Source organism: Salmo salar, unplaced genomic scaffold (assembly GCF_965601325.2).
Source record: "Salmo salar unplaced genomic scaffold, fSalSal1 ptg000071l, whole genome shotgun sequence".
In the NCBI taxonomy this organism is placed as follows: domain Eukaryota; kingdom Metazoa; phylum Chordata; class Actinopteri; order Salmoniformes; family Salmonidae; genus Salmo; species Salmo salar.
Window position 1 is genome coordinate 1,395,571 of NW_027675314.1, and position 14,872 is coordinate 1,410,442.

General features: G+C 49.1%; 1 protein-coding gene across 2 annotated transcripts in view; it reads left to right on the forward strand.

The window, feature by feature from the left end:
* Positions 1 to 14,872, forward strand: part of LOC106592517 (uncharacterized) — a 68,416-nt gene that overhangs the window by 2,830 nt on the left and 50,714 nt on the right. For both annotated transcript variants that reach the window (XM_045714126.2, XM_082970871.1), the window contains 2 exons: positions 1,316 to 1,537; positions 1,975 to 2,063. In XM_045714126.2, the coding sequence (XP_045570082.1) occupies positions 1,316 to 1,537; positions 1,975 to 2,063 (311 nt within the window). The remainder of the gene's footprint in view (positions 1 to 1,315; positions 1,538 to 1,974; positions 2,064 to 14,872) is intronic.

Consider the following 14,872-nt stretch of genomic DNA (forward strand, 5'->3'; position numbering starts at 1 on the left):
ATTTGCAAACAATTCTAAAATCCTGTTTTTGCTTTGTCGTTATGGGATATTGGGATGTCGTTATGGGATATTGGGATGTCGTAATGCTGCGATGTCGTTATGGGGTATTGCGATGTCGTTATGGGGTATTGCGATGTCGTTATGGGGTGTTGAGATGTCGTTATGGGGTATTGAGATGTCGTTATGGGGTATTGTGATGTCGTTATGGGGTATTGTGTGTAGATTGATGAGGAAAAATAACAATTGAATCTATTCTAGAATAAGGCTGTAACGTAACAAGATGTGGAGAAAGTCAAGGGGCCCAAATACTTTCTGAAAGCACCTTGTAGCCTACACCAGGGTCTCTCTTTTTGGAGCTGGGGCCCCCTTTTGTGATAAAACATTCATCTGGGGCCCCCTTTTAAACTCGAGTGAGATAAAAAATTAGCATACAAGGAGTTTTACTATGACTTTGGCTGTGCATGACCGGACGAACCAAGGCTCGGGCCCTGATTCGTCCGTTAACATCTTAAAGGCCCACCTCTTGGCATTGGAGAGAGTTTTTGTAGCTAATTTTCTGCAATACAACACATTTCATTATTTTATTTTATTTCACATTTATTTAACCAGGTAGGCAAGTTGAGAGCAAGTTCTCATTTACAATTGCGACCTGGCCAAGATAAAGCAAAGCCGTTCGACACATACAACAACACAGAGTTACACATGGAGTAAAACATGCATACAGTCAATAATAAAGTAGAAAAATAAGTCTATATACAATGTGAGCAAATGAGGTGAGAAAAGGGAGGTAAAGGCAATAAATAGGCCATGGTGGCAAAGTAAATACAATATAGCAATTAAAACACTGAAATGGTAGATTTGACAGTAGATGAGTGTGCAAAGTAGAAATACTGGGGTGCAAAGGAGCAAAATAAATAAATACAGTAGGGGAAGAGGTAGTTGTAATTTAGTTGTAGTTTAATCATGGGGCAGAGAGATTTTGTTGTTGCAGCTTTAATGCTAATATCCTGCAATTCTAGACATTTTGCCATTACACTTATTCCACATATACTTTGGACAAAATGAATTTAAATGTTTTTTTTAATTTTTTTTAACAAATTCTGAATAATTCAGCGGCCCCCAGTTTGAGAACCCCTAGCCTACATCAGAGATCATCTCGCGACGCCGCAGAGATCCTCTCGCGACGCCGCCGAGATCCTCTCGCGACGCCGCCGAGATCCTCTCGCGACGCCGCCGAGATCCTCTGAATCACTATGTGACTTCTAAATGTAATTCTACGGTGGGACGTCTTGTCTTGTCTTTTTTTATCATTCAGGATGAAATGGAAGGTCTCCTCAAAGAGAATGAAGATCTGAGGAACAAGAACCAGAGCTTGGAGTCCCAGCTGAAGACTGTACTAGATCCCTGTACTGTAACAGCCAGCCGGAGAGAAGACCGGGGTCTAGAGCCCAGTGTTGTGGAAGACTGGAGCAACAAGCTGAGAGCAGCTACAGACGGTTACAGCTGGATAAAACTGGATGTGGAGAAACTGAAAGAGGTATTAATGAATATGATCCGTCTATGGAGGAAGCTATTGCACATAACTCATTACGATCAATAATTTTTTTAATATTCATTTTATGTTATTTTGTACATGGTGCGCAACTGCGTAAAACACCGGGAAACAATCACTGGAATGTTTCTTTTGTGTGTCAATTAAATCCCCGTAATCAGAGTCGTCAACTGTCAATTTGACGCGAAAATAAACGTTTTCTCACTGGTGGTATCGTCAGATCAACGTCACATACGTACAAAGATGACAATACACAAAGTAACTGACCAAATAATGTCTGAAACTTGTGCAGTTCCAGAATGTAATGTAATGTAATAGAATATATATATATATATATATATATATATATATTACATTACATTACATTCTGGAACTGCACAAGTTTCATACATATTTATATATATATATTTCTTCTACTCAAGGCTAACAAGATGTTACGGTGTCAGACTATTGACCTGGTCCAGAAGAACGTGAGGTTGAAAGCGGAAGTTGCCAGTAGATCTCCTCAGAAGTACGTACTGGTCCTATGTTTTACTGTTGTGTGTATTATGGAATGTTCTGGATTGGTTTCAACTGGGATGGTAATGGACTACTGGGTGGAATGTTCTGGAGTGGTTTCAGCTGGGATGGTAATGGACTACTGGGTGGAATGTTCTGGAGTGGTTTCAGTTCAACTGGGATGGTAATGGACTACTGGGGAATGTTCTGGAGTGTTTTCAGCTGGGGTGGTAATGACTACTGGGGGGAATGTTCTGGAGTGGTTTCAGTTCAACTGGGATGGTAATGGACTACTGGGGAATGTTCTGGAGTGGTTTTAGCTGGGATGGTAATGGACTACTGGGGGGAATGTTCTGGAGTGGTTTCAACTGGGATGGTAATGGACTACTGGGGGGAATGTTCTGGAGTGGTTTCAACTGGGATGGTAATGGACTACTGGGGGGAATGTTCTGGAGTGGGTTCAGCTGGGATGGTAATGGACTACTGGGGGGAATGTTCTGGAGTGGGTTCAGCTGGGATGGTAATGGACTACTGGGGGGAATGTTCTGGAGTGGTTTCAGCTGGGATGGTAATGGACTTCTGGAGGAATGTTCTGGAGTGAGTTCAGCTGGGATGGTAATGGACTACTGGGTGGAATGTTCTGGAGTGGTTTCAGTTCAGCTGGGATGGTAATGGACTACTGGGGGGAATGTTCTGGACTGGTTTCAGTTCAGCTGGGATGCTAATGGACTACTGGGGGGAATGTTCTGGAGTGGTTTCAGCTGGGATGGTAATGGACTACTGGGTGGAATGTTCTGGACTGGTTTCAGCTGGGATGGTAATGGACTTCTGGATGAATGTTCTGGAGTGGGTTCAGCTGGGATGGTAATGGACTACTGGGGGGAATGTTCTGGAGTGGTTTCAGCTGGGATGGTAATGGACTTCTGGAGGAATGTTCTGGAGTGAGTTCAGCTGGGATGGTAATGGACTACTGGGTGGAATGTTCTGGAGTGGTTTCAGTTCAGCTGGGATGGTAATGGACTACTGGGGGGAATGTTCTGGACTGGTTTCAGTTCAGCTGGGATGCTAATGGACTACTGGGGGGAATGTTCTGGAGTGGTTTCAGCTGGGATGGTAATGGACTACTGGGTGGAATGTTCTGGACTGGTTTCAGCTGGGATGGTAATGGACTACTGGGGGGAATGTTCTGGAGTGGGTTCAGCTGGGATGGTAATGGACTACTGGGTGGAATTTTCTGGAGTGGTTTCAGTTCAGCTGGGATGGTAATGGTCTACTGGGTGGAATGTTCTGGACTGGTTTCAGCTGGGATGGTAATGGACTACTGGGTGGAATGTTCTGGAGTGGTTTCAGTTCAGCTGGGATGGTAATGGTCTACTGGGTGGAATGTTCTGGACTGGTTTCAGCTGGGATGGTAATGGACTACTGGGGGGAATGTTCTGGAGTGGGTTCAGCTGGGATGGTAATGGACTACTGGGTGGAATGTTCTGGAGTGGTTTCAGTTCAGCTGGGATGGTAATGGTCTACTGGGTGGAATATTCTGGACTGGTTTCAGCTGGGATGGTAATGGACTACTCTGGGGAATGTTCTGGAGTGGGTTCAGCTGGGATGGTAATGGACTACTGGGGGGAATGTTCTGGAGTGGGTTCAGCTGGGATGGTAATGGACTACTGGGTGGAATATTCTGGAGTGGTTTCAGTTCAACTGGGATGGTAATGGACTACTGGGGAGAATGTTCTGGATTGGTTTCAGCTGGGATGGTAATGGACTACTGGGTGGAATGTTCTGGACTGGTTTCAGCTGGGATGGTAATGGACTACTGGGGGGAATGTTCTGGAGTGGGTTCAGCTGGGATGGTAATGGACTACTGGGGGGAATGTTCTGGAGTGGGTTCAGCTGGGATGGTAATGGACTACTGGGGGGAATGTTCTGGAGTGGGTTCAGCTGGGATGGTCATGGACTACTGGGTGGAATGTTTTGGAGTGGTTTCAGTTCAACTGGGATGGTAATGGACTACTGGGTGGAATGTTCTGGAGTGGTTTCAGTTCAACTGGGATGGTAATGGACTACTGGGGGGAATGTTCTGGATTGGTTTCAGCTGGGATTGTAATGGACTACTGGGGGGAATGTTCTGGACTGGTTTCAGCTGGGATGGCAATGGACTACTGGGGGGAATGTTCTGGAGTGGGTTCAGCTGGGATGGTAATGGACTACTGGGGGGAATGTTCTGGACTGGTTTCAGCTGGGATGGTAATGGACTTCTGGAGGAATGTTCTGGAGTGAGTTCAGCTGGGATGGTAATGGACTACTGGGTGGAATGTTCTGGAGTTGTTTCAGTTCAGCTGGGATGGTAATGGACTACTGGGGGGAATGTTCTGGAGTGGTTTCAGCTGGGATGGTAATGGACTACTGGGTGGAATGTTCTGGACTGGTTTCAGCTGGGATGGTAATGGACTACTGGGGGGAATGTTCTGGAGTGGGTTCAGCTGGGATGGTAATGGACTACTGGGGGGAATGTTCTGGAGTGGGTTCAGCTGGGATGGTAATGGACTACTGGGTGGAATGTTCTGGAGTGGTTTCAGTTCAGCTGGGATGGTAATGGTCTACTGGGTGGAATGTTCTGGACTGGTTTCAGCTGGGATGGTCATGGACTACTGGGTGGAATGTTTTGGAGTGGTTTCAGTTCAACTGGGATGGTAATGGACTACTGGGGGGAATGTTCTGGAGTGGGTTCAGCTGGGATGGTAATGGACTACTGGGTGGAATGTTCTGGAGTGGTTTCAGTTCAACTGGGATGGTAATGGACTACTGGGGGGATTGTTCTGGATTGGTTTCAGCTGGGATGGTAATGGACTACTGGGGGGAATGTTCTGGAGTGGGTTCAGCTGGGATGGTAATGGACTACTGGGGGGAATATTCTGGAGTGGGTTCAGCTTGGATGGTAATGGACTACTGGGGGGAATGTTCTGGACTGGTTTCAGCTGGGATGGTAATGGACTACTGGGGGGAATGTTCTGGAGTGGGTTCAGCTGGGATGGTAATGGACTACTGGGTGGAATGTTCTGGAGTGGTTTCAGTTCAGCTGGGATGGTAATGGTCTACTGGGTGGAATGTTCTGGACTGGTTTCAGCTGGGATGGTAATGGACTACTGGGGGGAATGTTCTGGAGTGGGTTCAGCTGGGATGGTAATGGACTACTGGGTGGAATGTTCTGGAGTGGTTTCAGTTCAGCTGGGATGGTAATGGTCTACTGGGTGGAATGTTCTGGACTGGTTTCAGCTGGGATGGTAATGGACTACTGGGGGGAATGTTCTGGAGTGGGTTCAGCTGGGATGGTAATGGACTACTGGGGGGAATGTTCTGGAGTGGGTTCAGCTGGGATGGTAATGGACTACTGGGTGGAATATTCTGGAGTGGTTTCAGTTCAACTGGGATGGTAATGGACTACTGGGGGGAATGTTCTGGAGTGGGTTCAGCTGGGATGGTAATGGACTACTGGGGGGAATGTTCTGGAGTGGGTTCAGCTGGGATGGTAATGGACTACTGGGGGGAATGTTCTGGAATGGTTTCAACTGGGATGGTAATGGACTACTGGGGGAATGTTCTGGAGTGGTTTCAACTGGGATGGTACTGGACTAATGGGGGGAATGTTCTGGAGTGGGTTCAGCTGGGATGGTAATGGACTACTGGGTGGAATTTTCTGGAGTGGTTTCAGTTCAGCTGGGATGGTAATGGTCTACTGGGTGGAATGTTCTGGACTGGTTTCAGCTGGGATGGTAATGGACTACTGGGTGGAATGTTCTGGAGTGGTTTCAGTTCAGCTGGGATGGTAATGGTCTACTGGGTGGAATGTTCTGGACTGGTTTCAGCTGGGATGGTAATGGACTACTGGGGGGAATGTTCTGGAGTGGGTTCAGCTGGGATGGTAATGGACTACTGGGTGGAATGTTCTGGAGTGGTTTCAGTTCAGCTGGGATGGTAATGGTCTACTGGGTGGAATGTTCTGGACTGGTTTCAGCTGGGATGGTAATGGACTACTGGGGGGAATGTTCTGGAGTGGGTTCAGCTGGGATGGTAATGGACTACTGGGGGGAATGTTCTGGAGTGGGTTCAGCTGGGATGGTAATGGACTACTGGGTGGAATATTCTGGAGTGGTTTCAGTTCAACTGGGATGGTAATGGACTACTGGGGGGAATGTTCTGGAGTGGGTTCAGCTGGGATGGTAATGGACTACTGGGGGGAATGTTCTGGAGTGGGTTCAGCTGGGATGGTAATGGACTACTGGGGGGAATGTTCTGGAATGGTTTCAACTGGGATGGTAATGGACTACTGGGGGAATGTTCTGGAGTGGTTTCAACTGGGATGGTACTGGACTAATGGGGGGAATGTTCTGGAGTGGGTTCAGCTGGGATGGTAATGGACTACTGGGTGGAATTTTCTGGAGTGGTTTCAGTTCAGCTGGGATGGTAATGGTCTACTGGGTGGAATGTTCTGGACTGGTTTCAGCTGGGATGGTAATGGACTACTGGGTGGAATGTTCTGGAGTGGTTTCAGTTCAGCTGGGATGGTAATGGTCTACTGGGTGGAATGTTCTGGACTGGTTTCAGCTGGGATGGTAATGGACTACTGGGGGGAATGTTCTGGAGTGGGTTCAGCTGGGATGGTAATGGACTACTGGGTGGAATGTTCTGGAGTGGTTTCAGTTCAGCTGGGATGGTAATGGACTACTGGGGGGAATGTTCTGGACTGGTTTCAGTTCAGCTGGGATGCTAATGGCCTACTGGGGGGAATGTTCTGGAGTGGTTTCAGCTGGGATGGTAATGGACTACTGGGTGGAATGTTCTGGACTGGTTTCAGCTGGGATGGTAATGGACTACTGGGGGGAATGTTCTGGAGTGGGTTCAGCTGGGATGGTAATGGACTACTGGGGGGAATGTTCTTGAGTGGTTTCAACTGGGATGGTAATGGACTACTGGGGGAATGTTCTGGAGTGGTTTCAACTGGGATGGTACTGGACTACTGGGGGGAATGTTCTGGAGTGGGTTCAGCTGGGATGGTAATGGAGTACTGGGTGGAATTTTCTGGAGTGGTTTCAGTTCAGCTGGGATGGTAATGGTCTACTGGGTGGAATGTTCTGGACTGGTTTCAGCTGGGATGGTAATGGACTACTGGGTGGAATGTTCTGGAGTGGTTTCAGTTCAGCTGGGATGGTAATGGTCTACTGGGTGGAATGTTCTGGACTGGTTTATCTGGGATGGTAATGGACTACTGGGGGGAATGTTCTGGAGTGGGTTCAGCTGGGATGGTAATGGACTACTGGGTGGAATGTTCTGGAGTGGTTTCAGTTCAGCTGGGATGGTAATGGTCTACTGGGTGGAATATTCTGGACTGGTTTCAGCTGGGATGGTAATGGACTACTCTGGGGAATGTTCTGGAGTGGGTTCAGCTGGGATGGTAATGGACTACTGGGGGGAATGTTCTGGAGTGGGTTCAGCTGGGATGGTAATGGACTACTGGGTGGAATATTCTGGAGTGGTTTCAGTTCAACTGGGATGGTAATGGACTACTGGGGGGAATGTTCTGGATTAGTTTCAGCTGGGATGGTAATGGACTACTGGGTGGAATGTTCTGGAGTGGTTTCAGCTGGGATGGTCATGGACTACTGGGGGGAATGTTCTGGAGTGGGTTCAGCTGGGATGGTAATGGACTACTGGGGGGAATGTTCTGGAGTGGGTTCAGCTGGGATGGTAATGGACTACTGGGGGGAATTTTCTGGAGTGGTTTCAGCTGGGATGGTCATGGACTACTGGGTGGAATGTTTTGGAGTGGTTTCAGTTCAACTGGGATGGTAATGGACTACTGGGGGTAATGTTCTGGAGTGGTTTCAACTGGGATGGTAATGGACTACTGGGGGGAATGTTCTGGAGTGGGTTCAGCTGGGATGGTAATGGACTACTGGGGGGAATGTTCTGGAGTGGGTTCAGCTGGGATGGTAATGGACTACTGGGGGGAATGTTCTGGAGTGGTTTCAGCTGGGATGGTCATGGACTACTGGGGGGAATGTTCTGGAGTGGGTTCAGCTGGGATGGTAATGGACTACTGGGGGGAATGTTCTGGAGTGGGTTCAGCTGGGATGGTAATGGACTACTGGGGGGAATGTTCTGGAGTGGTTTCAGCTGGGATGGTCATGGACTACTGGGTGGAATGTTTTGGAGTGGTTTCAGTTCAACTGGGATGGTAATGGACTACTGGGGGTAATGTTCTGGAGTGGTTTCAACTGGGATGGTAATGGACTACTGGGGGGAAAGTTCTGGACTGGTTTCAGCTGGGATGGTAATGGACTACTGGGTGGAATGTTCTGGACTGGTTTCAGCTGGGATGGTAATGGACTACTGGGGGGAATGTTCTGGAGTGGTTTCAGCTGGGATGGTAATGGACTACTGGGGGGAATGTTCTGGAGTGGTTTCAGCTAGGATGGTAATGGACTACTGGGGGGAATGTTCTGGAGGGTTTTCAGCTGGGATGGTAATGGACTACTGGGTGGAATGTTCTGGAGTGGTTTCAGTTCAACTGGGATGGTAATGGACTACTGGGGGGAATGTTCTGATTGGTTTCAGCTGGGATTGTAATGGACTACTGGGGGGAATGTTCTGGACTGGTTTCAGCTGGGATGGCAATGGACTACTGGGGGGAATGTTCTGGAGTGGGTTCAGCTGGGATGGTAATGGACTACTGGGGGGAATGTTCTGGACTGGTTTCAGCTGGGATGGTAATGGACTTCTGGAGTGAGTTCAGCTGGGATGGTAATGGACTACTGGGTGGAATGTTCTGGAGTGGTTTCAGTTCAGCTGGGATGGTAATGGACTACTGGGGGGAATGTTCTGGACTGGTTTCAGTTCAGCTGGGATGCTAATGGCCTACTGGGGGGAATGTTCTGGAGTGGTTTCAGCTGGGATGGTAATGGACTACTGGGTGGAATGTTCTGGACTGGTTTCAGCTGGGATGGTAATGGACTACTGGGGGGAATGTTCTGGAGTGGGTTCAGCTGGGATGGTAATGGACTACTGGGGGGAATGTTCTGGAGTGGGTTCAGCTGGGATGGTAATGGACTACTGGGTGGAATGTTCTGGAGTGGTTTCAGTTCAGCTGGGATGGTAATGGTCTACTGGGTGGAGTGTTCTGGACTGGTTTCAGCTGGGATGGTAATGGACTACTGGGGGGAATGTTCTGGAGTGGGTTCAGCTGGGATGGTAATGGACTACTGGGGGGAATATTCTGGAGTGGGTTCAGCTTGGATGGTAATGGACTACTGGGGGGAATGTTCTGGAGTGGGTTCAGCTGGGATGGTAATGGACTACTGGGGGGGAATGTTCTGGACTGGTTTCAGCTGGGATGGTAATGGACTACTGGGGGGAATGTTCTGGAGTGGGTTCAGCTGGGATGGTAATGGACTACTGGGTGGAATGTTCTGGAGTGGTTTCAGTTCAGCTGGGATGGTAATGGTCTACTGGGGGGAATGTTCTGGACTGGTTTCAGCTGGGATGGTAATGGACTACTGGGGGGAATGTTCTGGAGTAGGTTCAGCTGGGATGGTAATGGACTACTGGGTGGAATATTCTGGAGTGGTTTCAGTTCAACTGGGATGGTAATGGACTACTGGGGGGAATGTTCTGGATTGGTTTCAGCTGGGATGGTAATGGACTACTGGGTGGAATGTTCTGGACTGGTTTCAGCTGGGATGGTAATGGACTACTGGGGGGAATGTTCTGGAGTGGTTTCAACTGGGATGGTAATGGACTACTGGGGGAATGTTCTGGAGTGGTTTCAACTGGGATGGTACTGGACTACTGGGGGGAATGTTCTGGAGTGGGTTCAGCTGGGATGGTAATGGACTACTGGGTGGAAGTTTCTGGAGTGGTTTCAGTTCAGCTGGGATGGTAATGGTCTACTGGGTGGAATGTTCTGGACTGGGTTCAACTGGGATGGTAATGGACTACTGGGTGGAATGTTCTGGAGTGGTTTCAGTTCAGCTGGGATGGTAATGGTCTACTGGGTGGAATGTTCTGGACTGGTTTCAGCTGGGATGGTAATGGACTACTGGGGGGAATGTTCTGGAGTGGGTTCAGCTGGGATGGTAATGGACTACTGGGTGGAATGTTCTGGAGTGGTTTCAGTTCAGCTGGGATGGTAATGGTCTACTGGGTGGAATGTTCTGGACTGGTTTCAGCTGGGATGGTAATGGACTACTGGGGGGAATGTTCTGGAGTGGTTTCAGCTGGGATGGTAATGGACTACTGGGGGGAATGTTCTGGAGTGGTTTCAGCTAGGATGGTAATGGACTTCTGGAGGAATGTTCTGGAGTGAGTTCAGCTGGGATGGTAATGGACTACTGGGTGGAATGTTCTGGAGTGGTTTCAGTTCAGCTGGGATGGTAATGGACTACTGGGGGGAATGTTCTGGACTGGTTTCAGTTCAGCTGGAATGCTAATGGACTACTGGGTGGAATGTTCTGGACTGGTTTCAGCTGGGATGGTCATGGACTACTGGGTGGAATGTTTTGGAGTGGTTTCAGTTCAACTGGGATGGTAATGGACTACTGGGGGGAATGTTCTGGAGTGGTTTCAGCTGGGATGGTAATGGACTACTGGGGAGAATGTTCTGGAGTGGGTTCAGCTGGGATGGTAATGGACTATTGGGGGAATGTTCTGGAGTGGGTTCAGCTGGGATGGTAATGGACTACTGGGTGGAATATTCTGGAGTGGTTTCAGTTCAACTGGGATGGTAATGGACTACTGGGGGGAATGTTCTGGATTGGTTTCAGCTGGGATGGTAATGGACTACTGGGTGGAATGTTCTGGACTGGTTTCAGCTGGGATGGTAATGGACTACTGGGGGGAATGTTCTGGAGTGGGTTCAGCTGGGATGGTAATGGACTACTGGGGGGAATGTTCTGGAGTGGGTTCAGCTGGGATGGTAATGGACTACTGGGGGGAATGTTCTGGAGTGGTTTCAGCTGGGATGGTCATGGACTACTGGGTGGAATGTTCTGGAGTGGTTTCAGTTCAACTGGGATGGTAATGGACTACTGGGGGGAATGTTCTGGATTGGTTTCAGCTGGGATTGTAATTGACTACTGGGGGGAATGTTCTGGACTGGTTTCAGCTGGGATGGCAATGGACTACTGAGGGGAATGTTCTGGAGTGGGTTCAGCTGGGATGGTAATGGACTACTGGGGGGAATGTTCTGGAGTGGGTTCAGCTGGGATGGTAATGGACTACTGGGGGGAATGTTCTGGAGTGGGTTCAGCTGGGATGGTAATGGACTACTGGGGGGAATATTCTGGAGTGGTTTCAGTTCAGCTGGGATGGTAATGGACTACTGGGGGAAATATTCTGGAGTGGTTTCAGTTCAACTGGGATGGTAATGGACTACTGGGTGGAATGTTCTGGACTGGTTTCAGCTGGGATGGTAATGGACTACTGGGGGGAAATGTTCTGGAGTGGGTTCAGCTGTGATGGTAATGGACTACTGGGTGGAATATTCTGGAGTGGTTTCAGTTCAACTGGGATGGTAATGGACTACTGGGGGGAATGGGTTCAGCTTGGATGGTAATGGACTACTGGGGGGAATGTTCTGGACTGGTTTCAGCTGGGATGGTAATGGACTTCTGGAGGAATGTTCTGGAGTGAGTTCAGCTGGGATGGTAATGGACTACTGGGTGGAATGTTCTGGAGTGGTTTCAGTTCACCTGGGATGGTAATGGACTACTGGGTGGAATGTTTTGGAGTGGTTTCAGTTCAACTGGGATGGTAATGGACTACTGGGGGTAATGTTCTGGACTGGTTTCAGCTGGGATGGTAATGGACTACTGGGTGGAATGTTCTGGACTGGTTTCAGCTGGGATGGTAATGGACTACTGGGGGGAATGTTCTGGAGTGGTTTCAGCTGGGATGGTAATGGACTACTGGGGGGAATGTTCTGGAGTGGTTTCAGCTGGGATGGTAATGGACTACTGGGGGGAATGTTCTGGAGGGTTTTCAGCTGGGATGGTAATGGACTACTGGGGGGAATGTTCTGGAGTGGTTTCAGCTGGGATGGTAATGGACTACTGGGGTGAATGTTCTGGAGTGGTTTCAGCTGGGATGGTAATGCACTACTTGGGGGTATGTTCTGGAGTGGTTTCAACTGGGATGGTAATGGACTACTGGGTGGAATGTTCTGGAGTGGTTTCAGTTCAACTGGGATGGTAATGGACTACTGGGGGGAATGTTCTGGATTGGTTTCAGCTGGGATTGTAATGGACTACTGGGGGGAATGTTCTGGACTGGTTTCAGCTGGGATGGCAATGGACTACTGAGGGGAATGTTCTGGAGTGGGTTCAGCTGGGATGGTAATGGACTACTGGGGGGAATGTTCTGGAGTGGGTTCAGCTGGGATGGTAATGGACTACTGGGGGGAATGTTCTGGAGTGGTTTCAGTTCAGCTGGGATGGTAATGGACTACTGGGGGGAATGTTCTGGAGTGGTCGTTCAGCTGGGATGGTAATGGACTACTGGGTGGAATGTTCTGGACTGGTTTCAGCTGGGATGGTAATGGACTTCTGGAGGAATGTTCTGGAGTGGGTTCAGCTGGGTTGTAATGGACTACTGGGTGCAATGTTCTGGAGTGGTTTCAGTTCAGCTGGGATGGTAATGGACTACTGGTTGGAATGTTCTGGAGTGGTTTCGGTTCAGCTGGGATGGTAATGGACTTCTGGAGGAATGTTCTGGAGTGGTTTCAGCTGTGATGGTAATGGACTACTGGGGGGAATGTTCTGGAGTGGGTTCAGCTGGGATGGTAATGGACTACTGGGGGGAATGTTCTGGAGTGGGTTCAGCTGGGATGGTAATGGACTACTGGGTGGAATGTTCTGGAGTGGTTTCAGTTCAGCTGGGATGGTAATGGTCTACTGGGTGGAATGTTCTGGACTGGTTTCAGCTGGGATGGTAATGGACTACTGGGGGGAATGTTCTGGAGTGGGTTTAGCTGGGATGGTAATGGACTACTGGGTGGAATATTCTGGAGTGGTTTCAGTTCAACTGGGATGGTAATGGACTACTGGGGGGAATGGGTTCAGCTTGGATGGTAATGGACTACTGGGGGGAATGTTCTGGACTGGTTTCAGCTGGGATGGTAATGGACTTCTGGAGGAATGTTCTGGAGTGAGTTCAGCTGGGATGGTAATGGACTACTGGGTGGAATGTTCTGGAGTGGTTTCAGTTCAGCTGGGATGGTAATGGACTACTGGGTGGAATGTTTTGGAGTGGTTTCAGTTCAACTGGGATGGTAATGGACTACTGGGGGTAATGTTCTGGACTGGTTTCAGCTGGGATGGTAATGGACTACTGGGTGGAATGTTCTGGACTGGTTTCAGCTGGGATGGTAATGGACTACTGGGGGGAATGTTCTGGAGGGTTTTCAGCTGGGATGGTAATGGACTACTGGGGGGAATGTTCTGGAGTGGTTTCAGCTGGGATGGTAATGGACTACTGGGGTGAATGTTCTGGAGTGGTTTCAGCTGGGATGGTAATGCACTACTGGGGGGTATGTTCTGGAGTGGTTTCAACTGGGATGGTAATGGACTACTGGGTGGAATGTTCTGGAGTGGTTTCAGTTCAACTGGGATGGTAATGGACTACTGGGGGGAATGTTCTGGATTGGTTTCAGCTGGGATTGTAATGGACTACTGGGGGGAATGTTCTGGACTGGTTTCAGCTGGGATGGCAATGGACTACTGAGGGGAATGTTCTGGAGTGGGTTCAGCTGGGATGGTAATGGACTACTGGGGGGAATGTTCTGGAGTGGGTTCAGCTGGGATGGTAATGGACTACTGGGGGGAATGTTCTGGAGTGGTTTCAGTTCAGCTGGGATGGTAATGGACTACTGGGGGGAATGTTCTGGAGTGGTTTCAGCTGGGATGGTAATGGACTACTGGGTGGAATGTTCTGGACTGGTTTCAGCTGGGATGGTAATGGACTTCTGGAGGAATGTTCTGGAGTGGGTTCAGCTGGGTTGTAATGGACTACTGGGTGCAATGTTCTGGAGTGGTTTCAGTTCAGCTGGGATGGTAATGGACTACTGGTTGGAATGTTCTGGAGTGGTTTCGGTTCAGCTGGGATGGTAATGGACTTCTGGAGGAATGTTCTGGAGTGGTTTCAGCTGTGATGGTAATGGACTACTGGGGGGAATGTTCTGGAGTGGGTTCAGCTGGGATGGTAATGGACTACTGGGGGGAATGTTCTGGAGTGGGTTCAGCTGGGATGGTAATGGACTACTGGGTGGAATGTTCTGGAGTGGTTTCAGTTCAGCTGGGATGGTAATGGTCTACTGGGTGGAATGTTCTGGACTGGTTTCAGCTGGGATGGTAATGGACTACTGGGGGGAATGTTCTGGAGTGGGTTTAGCTGGGATGGTAATGGACTACTGGGTGGAATATTCTGGAGTGGTTTCAGTTCAACTGGGATGGTAATGGACTACTGGGGGGAATGTTCTGGATTGGTTTCAGCTGGGATGGTAATGGACTACTGGGTGGAATGTTCTGGACTGGTTTCAGCTGGGATGGTAATGGACTACTGGGGGGAATGTTCTGGAGTGGGTTCAGCTGGGATGGTAATGGACTACTGGGGGGAATGTTCTGGAGTGGGTTCAGCTGGGATGGTCATGGACTACTGTGTGGAATGTTCTGGACTGGTTTCAGCTGGGATGGTAATGGACTACTGGGGGGAATGTTCTGGAGTGGGTTCAGCTGGGATGGTAATGGACTACTGGGTGGAATATTCTGGAGT